Here is a 7,346-nt window from a genome sequence, read left to right as displayed (position 1 = left end):
GCCGCATCACCCCTCTGTGCCGGTCTTCCCAATGTTCTTCCTCCACTCTTCATTTCTTTTTCCTTTATATTACTAATATAAAAGACATGAATTAAGGTATTTTAGGCTGACTGACAATGCCAAGGATGCCATGGTAACCTCTGTGACCTGCACAGGCACTCCAGATGAGTTCCTGGAAAATCTGAAGTACACTGGAAGACCATGAAAAGGGGTAGAAATGATCAACCCCTGCGGTGCCTAATTAACTTTGAGACATTCTCTATTGTTCCTTATTCCCACCCCAGCTGATAAGGCAATTAGACTTTGTAACCAACCTTGGTCAACCTGGAGACTCCAGACCCTAAGACCCCCTCCCAGCTTGCATAAACCGCCCTAAACTGTAACTTCTGTAACTTTCCACTGCTTATCCCAAACCTGTAAAACCAATTCCTATCCCTCCGCCTTCCAGTGACTCTCTTTTTGGACTCAGCCCATGCACACCCAGGTGAATAAATAGCCATGTTGCTCAAACGAAGCCTGTTTGAGGAGTCTCTTCATTCAGAGTGAGCATTTTAACAATAAGTAGCCATCTTATGCACCTGAAATTTTCACAGCCTATTTATTGTTCCATTTCAAAGTTTTCATTCCTAATTTATTTTGGATGTGATAATACCAGCCTATTATTATTTGAAAAACATTTGCCCAATGTGTAAGCTTACTATGGCTACCATAGCAAAGTACCACAGACTGAGTGGCTTAAACAGAGATTTCTTTTCGCCAGGTGCAGTGGCTCACGCCTGTAATCCCACCACTTTGGGATGCCAAGGTGAGCAGATTACAAAGTCAGGAGATCGAGACCATCCTGGCCAACAGGGTGAAACCCCATCTCTACTAAAATACAAAAAAATTAGCTGGGCATGGTGGCACGTGCCTGTAACCCCAGCTATTCAGGAGGCTGAGGCAGAGGAATCATTTGAACCTAGGAGATGGAGGTTGTGGTGAGCCCAGATCGTGCCAGATCAAGGTGCTGGCAGAGCTGTTTCTTCTGAGCCCTCTCTAATTGACTTGGCCATCTTTTCCCTGTATATTCACATTGTCTTCTCTCTGTACATGTCTGCGTCCAGAGTTTCTCTTCGTATAAGGATATCAGTCATATTGGATTAGGACCCACCATAATGACCTTATTTTAACTTGATTACCCCTTTAAGAACCCTGTCTCCAAACAGAGTCACGTTCTGAAGTAGGGGGATGAAAGACATACTAAGACTTCAACAAACAAATTTCGGGGGAACACAATTCAGCCCATAAGAGCTGTGCTGGAGAGAGATCCAAGATGGCTGATCACTAGCAGCTCGGGATTGTAGCTGCCACTGAAAACGCAAAGAACGAGAGGACGCCACACCTTCACATGAATTCTTGTTGCTCACGCACCAGGAGATTCCCAGCGGAGGAGCCCCACGGGTCGCCAGCGCGACTCTTGTGACCGGCAAGGCGGTTTTGCCGGCGCCTCGGAGCGTCGGTTCTTGGTGCAGAGTCAGAAAAGCACCATCAGTCTTAACGCCGCTGATTTGGTCGGCGCAGTGGGTTGCTCAGATTTCGGCGCTGAGAATCAATAAGTTGGACGTCCACTCAGAAACCCAATTACAAAGACGGTAATTATGAAGACCACAGATGGATAAATCTACAACGAAGGGAAGAAAACAGCCAAAAAAGGCTGAGAATACCCAAAATCAGAACGCCTCTCCTTCAGCAGGGGATCCCAGTTCCTCATCAGCAACGAAACAAGGCTTGATGGAGAACGAGTGGGTTCCAATTACAGAAGCAGGCTTCAAAACGTGGATAATAAGAAACTTCTGTGAATTAAAAGAACTTGTTCTAACACAATCTAAAGAAACTAAGAACTTTGAAAAAAGGTTTGACGAAATGTCAACAAGAATACAAAATTTAGAGAGGAAAATAAGTGAATTGATGGAACTGAAAAACACAATACGAGAACTACGTGAAGTATGCACAAGTTTTAACAGCCAAATTGATCAAGCAGAAGAAAGGATATCAGAGGTCGAAGACCAACTCAATGAAATAAAACAAGAAGACAAATTAGAGAAAAAAGGATAAAAAGGAACGAGCAAAGTCTCCAAGAAATACGGGACTATGTGAAAAGACCTAATCTATGCTTGATAGGTGTACCTGAATGTGACGAAGAGAATGAATCCAAGCTGGAAAATATGCTTCAGAATATTATTCAGGAAAATTTTCCCAACTTAGTAAGGCAGGATAATATTCAACTCCAGGTAATACAGAGAACACCACAAAGATATTCCTCAAGAAGAGCAACTCCAAGGCACATAATCGTCAGATTCACCAGGGTTGAAATGAAGGAGAAAATACTAAGGGCAGCCAGAGAGAAAGGTCAGGTTACCCACAAAGGGAAGCCTATTAGACTCACAGCAGATCTCTCAGCAGAAACCCTACAAGCCAGAAGAGAGTGGGGACCAATATTCAACATTCTTAAAGAAAAGAACTTTCAACCAAGAATTTCACATCCAGCCAAACTAAGCTTCATAAGTGAAGGTAAAATAAAGTTTTTTGCGAACAAGCAAGCACTCAGAATTCATCATCACCAGGCCTGCTTTACAAGAGCTTCTGAAAGAACCACTACACATAGAAAGGAACAAACAGTATCAGCCTTTCTAAAAAATACCAAAAAGTAAAGAACATCAATACAATGAAGAATTTACATCAACTAATGGGCAAAATAGCCAGCTAATATTAAATGACAGTATTAAACTCACATATATCATTATTAATTCTAAATTTAAATTGACTAAATTCCTCAATTCAAAGACAGGCAATTTGGACAAAAAACTAAAACTGTATGCTGCATCCAGACCCATCTCACATTCAAGGATACACAAAGACTCAAAACAAGGGATGGAGAGAGACTTACCAACCAACCAGAGAGCAAAAATAAATAAATAAAAAGCAGAAGTTACAATTTTTGCCTCTGATAAAATAGTATTTAAAGCAACAAAGATCAAAAGAAGCAAAGAAGGACATTATATAATGATAAAAGAATCAATGCAACAACAAGAAGAGCTAAAGGTCCTAAATATACACGCACCCAATACAGGAATACCCAGACATACAAGACTTATAAAGAGACTTAGACTCCCACACAATAATAGTGTGAGACTTCAACATTAATCTTAGACAGATCAATGAGACAGAAAATTAACAACGATATCCAGGACTTGAACTCAGATCTAGAACAAGTAAACGTAATTAACATTTATAGAACTCTCCACTTAACACAAAATATACATTCTTATCAGTACCACATCATATCAACTTAGAAGTTTAAACGAAATGTTGGTTGGCTCCTTGTTTGTTACTCTCTTCCCTCATTTTCTTTCATGTCTCCATTATTAAGGACAATTATAGGCGTACCCATATTTAGACTGCATTCTAGCCCGGGCAGCAAAGCAATACCCCCATTCTCTCTCCCTCTTCCTCTTTCTCTTTCTTCCTCTTCTTTATTCTTTTTCTCAAAAAAAAAAAAAAAAAAAAAAAAAGAGCTGTGCTCTGGTATGAATGTGTCCTCCAAAATTCACGCATTGGAAACTTAATCTCCAATGTAACAGTATTGGGAGGTGGCGCCTAATGTGAGGGGTTTAGGTCACGGGTCTCCACCCTTATGAATAGATTAAGGCTGCTATAAAAAGGGCTTGTGGGAGCAGACTCACTTCTAGCCTTCTGCCATGTGAAGACACAGAGCTCATCTTTCTTGCCCTTCTGGCTTTCTCCATGTGAGGTCAAAGTAAGAAGGCCCATACTAGAAGCTAGTGCTTAGGTCTTGGACTTCCTTGGCTTTAGAACTATGAGAGAATAAATTTCTGTTCTTTATAAATTACCCTGTCTTAAGACATTCTATTAAAGCAGAATGGAATGGACTAAGACAGCATGGCTATAATTTTGTATGAGTATTATTTACCTGGGTCCATATTTGCATAATAGAGATATATAGGCATGAGAAGTAGTAGGGAAAAAACACCACATAATCTTTTGAGTCTTTTTATCATAACCAAAAACAATGTCCCTGATAAATGGTACAAGCCTCTGAAGGTTAATGAAACCACACCTCCAAACACACGATTTAGCTTACAAGTCACAACTACTTTGTCATTTTACCAGGGATTTTTAAAACATGTTTATAATTTATTTGATAAATAAGCTTTATCATTGATATTTATTAATTGGTGACCACAGATCGGTCACTGATTGGTAACACAGTTGTAAATGACTATGACAAATAGTCATTTACAAAAAGCCTAGAATATTCTAGGCTTTTTTTTTTTTTTTTTTTTTTTTTTTTTAGAGTGAGTCTCACTCTGTCTCCCAGGCTAGAATGCAGTGGTGCAATCTCAGCTCACTGCAACCTTCGTCTCCCAGGTTCAAGTGATTCTAGTGCTTCAGCCTCCTCAGCAGGTGAAACTAGTGTACTACCATGCCTGGCTAATTTTTGTACTTTTAGTAGAGACAGAGTTTCACCAAGTACTGGGATTACACGTGTAAACCACCGCACCCAGGCCAGGCTTTTTTTTCACGGGGGGGCAGGGGGGCATTACACAGCCCTCAGGAGATCCTGAGAACTTGTTCCCAGAATTTTTTTTTAATTAAGGGAATTTTAAATCAAGGAATATCTGTCCATAATCCTGTATTATACTTTTTGCCATTAAAACTGTATAGACTTTGCTGGGCATGGTGGCTCACACCTATAATCCCAGCACATTGGGAGGCCGAGGTGGGCAGACCACCTGAGATCAGGAGTTCAAAACTAGCCTGGCCAACATTGTGAAACCCCATCTCTACTAAAAATACAAAAATTAGCCAGGTATGGTGGTGTATGTCTGTAATCCCAGCTACCCAGGAGGCTGAGGCAGGAGAATCACTGGAACCCGGGGGGCAGAGGCTGCAGTGAGCCAAGATTCTACCACTGCACTCCATCCTGGGAGACAGATCAAGACTCTGTCTCAAAAAAAAAAAAAAAAAAAAAAAATCATAGACTTTGATGTCTTGTAGAATTAAATATTAGCATAAGACCAATCTTTTGGCCCGGTATGATGGCTCACGCCTATAATCCAAGCACTTTGGAGGCCAAGGCGTGTGGATCACCTGAGGTCAGGAGTTCAAGATCAGCCTGACCAACATGGTGAAACACCATCTTAAAAAAATAAATAAATAAAGACCAATCTTTTATTGCCCCTCCTTTTTGGTGACTTTGTTTTTAGGGGAAGCTATTTACTTAAAGAATCATTTCTATATCTCATGTCTTATTGATCATTCTGTATCAGCTTTTTCCTGTCTTGCATGAATTTTTAATTTGCTAATTCAGGTATTCCTTTATATTAGAAAAGTTCTTCTCAGATTTGGAACAAAAGAAAGTGGAAGAATGAGGAAACATGGCCACTATGGTTGTGGTCTGTAGTGGTCTAGGGTGGAAGAAGTTGACATACCTGTTAACAGCAACTGTTTACCTTGCACATCCTAGAACTCACATGGTGCCATGGAGAATATGTTATAAATATAAGCAGGTAACCAGCAATAAGAACCTGCCCATTCCAATGGAAAATCCTTATAAGGAGCCTCTTAAGAAATATATCTTGTGTGGAAAGTATGTAAATTATAAGAATGTACCACTTTTGGTGGATCATAAAGTCAGGAGATCGAGACCACCCTGGCCAAGATGGTCTCTACTAAAGATCCTGTCTCTACTAAAAATACAAAAATTAGCTGGGCTTAGTGGTGGGTGTCTGTAATCCCAGCTACTCAGGCGGCTGAGGCAGGAGTATTACTTGGACCCAGGAGGCAGAGGTTGCGGTGAGCCAAGACCACACCACTGCACTCCAACCTAGGCAACAGAGCGACTCCATCTCAAAAAAAAAAAAAATAGAATGTACTGCTTTTGTCCCATTTTATTTCTCCATTTACTGGATGCATTCATGGAAGGCACATAACAGGTCTTTGTGGGAAGAAACAGAAAGAAATCACAAAAGCAATTAAGAGAACCCAAATAATGGGGTTTATGCCAGTTACATACAAGGTCTGCATATCTCAAAGACCCCAAAGTTTGTAACATCAAATATCAGGAATAAAACTATATGAGGTTACCACCAACAAACTTATTTTACAATTAAAACAAAAGTTTTTCTCTTTTATATCTCTGAATTCTTTCTTTAAAAACAATTTCAATAGAAGTATTTGGATTGAGGGGACTTCTAACCTCTAAACAAATAGCAATTATCCCAATATTGGATCATCTTTGTCTTCTATCACTATTATTTGCTTTCCAATTGCTTTCATTTTTATCTTTTCTTAGCCATTGTTTAAACATTAATCAAGTTTTAATTTACTTAACCCTTGTGACAAGCCTGTGAGTTAAGTGCTATCCTTTTTCCCATTGTTTTGGTCAGGGACAAAATTATGAAATATATTCAAGCTAGGTAACTTAAGGACTATTTAATAAAAGGACCATCTAAAAGGTATGGGCAGAATGTAGGATAACCTCAGGGTACAGCAAAGTCCTCTGGGTTTCACAACAGTTAGATACTGTTATCATCCTTAGGCCTGAACGACAAAGGGAGGACGTAAATACTCCTTCCCTAAGATAGAATGAGCTATTTTGGTAAGGGCTGTTGTGGGGAGATATGACCTTCAGTTAAGGGACAGACCCCTCTGATCTCATAGGAAGGGAGCTGGGGGAAGAAACACTCCAGCTCTACTGTCTTCTTCCCCTTTAATCTCCTTCGAGTGCTTCCCATTGCCCAGATCCAATTTGAAGCTAAAAGTCAAGATCGCTTCTTGATGCACTCTATGTAGGTCAGTTTCTGCCTCCTAGGACACAAAGCAGAGTAGAGAAGGGTGGATATGAGTCTAGAGGAATAAAATAAAAGTATTTAGCATAATCATTTTACGCTACAGTACTACTACACCATTCTGTCTCCAGCAGTGGGTGGTTAGGAAGGCAGGTAGATAGTCACCTATTTTATGGGGAAAACAGAAAAAACGTATACAGGCCTTTTGCCAACTAAACCAAAAAAGTGAAAAGAACAGGGAGAAAAAAATAAAAGCTTTTTCTAGGCATACATCACGTTATTTTTGAAAACCTCTATTGAGAACTGTAGGCGTCTTTGATTGTTACAGTGCTTAGAATCATCCAGGAGATGGCAGCATTGGTAAGGTATTTAAAAATCAAATGTTTAAAAATCTTTTTCACAATTGTTCTTGATAGATAATGAACTTCCTAAATGGAATAACGTTTTAAAGTATAGTTGGTCCTAAAGAACTAAAAATGCAGAAATACTAAATTA

At 39.7% G+C, this 7,346-nt stretch overlaps 1 protein-coding gene across 3 annotated transcripts; it reads left to right on the top strand.

Annotated features, from left to right (window-relative positions):
- The first annotated feature begins 5,438 nt into the window (after positions 1–5,438).
- On the top strand, positions 5,439–6,112 carry LOC101037285 (small ribosomal subunit protein bS18m-like). Of its 3 annotated transcripts, none has more exons than XM_039461764.1 (2): positions 5,439–5,669; positions 5,930–6,112. In XM_039461764.1, exons 1-2 carry the CDS (start codon positions 5,439–5,441, stop codon positions 6,110–6,112), a joined length of 414 nt encoding a protein of 137 aa, XP_039317698.1. The 3 variants fall into 3 exon arrangements, with proteins under 3 accessions (XP_039317698.1, XP_039317700.1, XP_039317699.1); XM_039461766.2 differs by having other exon boundaries at positions 5,439–5,590; positions 5,996–6,066; XM_039461765.2 differs by having other exon boundaries at positions 5,439–5,681; positions 5,997–6,066.
- Positions 6,113–7,346: the final 1,234 nt, after the last annotated feature.

The sequence above is a fragment of the Saimiri boliviensis genome, chromosome 7, assembly GCF_048565385.1.
Source record: "Saimiri boliviensis isolate mSaiBol1 chromosome 7, mSaiBol1.pri, whole genome shotgun sequence".
NCBI classification, from domain to species: Eukaryota; Metazoa; Chordata; class Mammalia; order Primates; family Cebidae; genus Saimiri; species Saimiri boliviensis.
The sequence above is the reverse complement of the archived record's forward strand: the minus strand, read 5'-3'. Positions and strand labels throughout refer to the sequence as shown.

Bases quoted from the DNA above. Each gene is read 5' to 3' on its own strand.
- LOC101037285 (XM_039461764.1), top strand. From the start codon at position 5,439: ATGGCCACTATGGTTGTGGTCTGTAGTGGTCTAGGGTGGAAGAAGTTG. The intron at 5,670-5,929 runs GTACCACTTTTG...AAAAAAAAATAG, and splicing joins AGTATGTAAATTATAAGAAT to AATGTACTGCTTTTGTCCCA.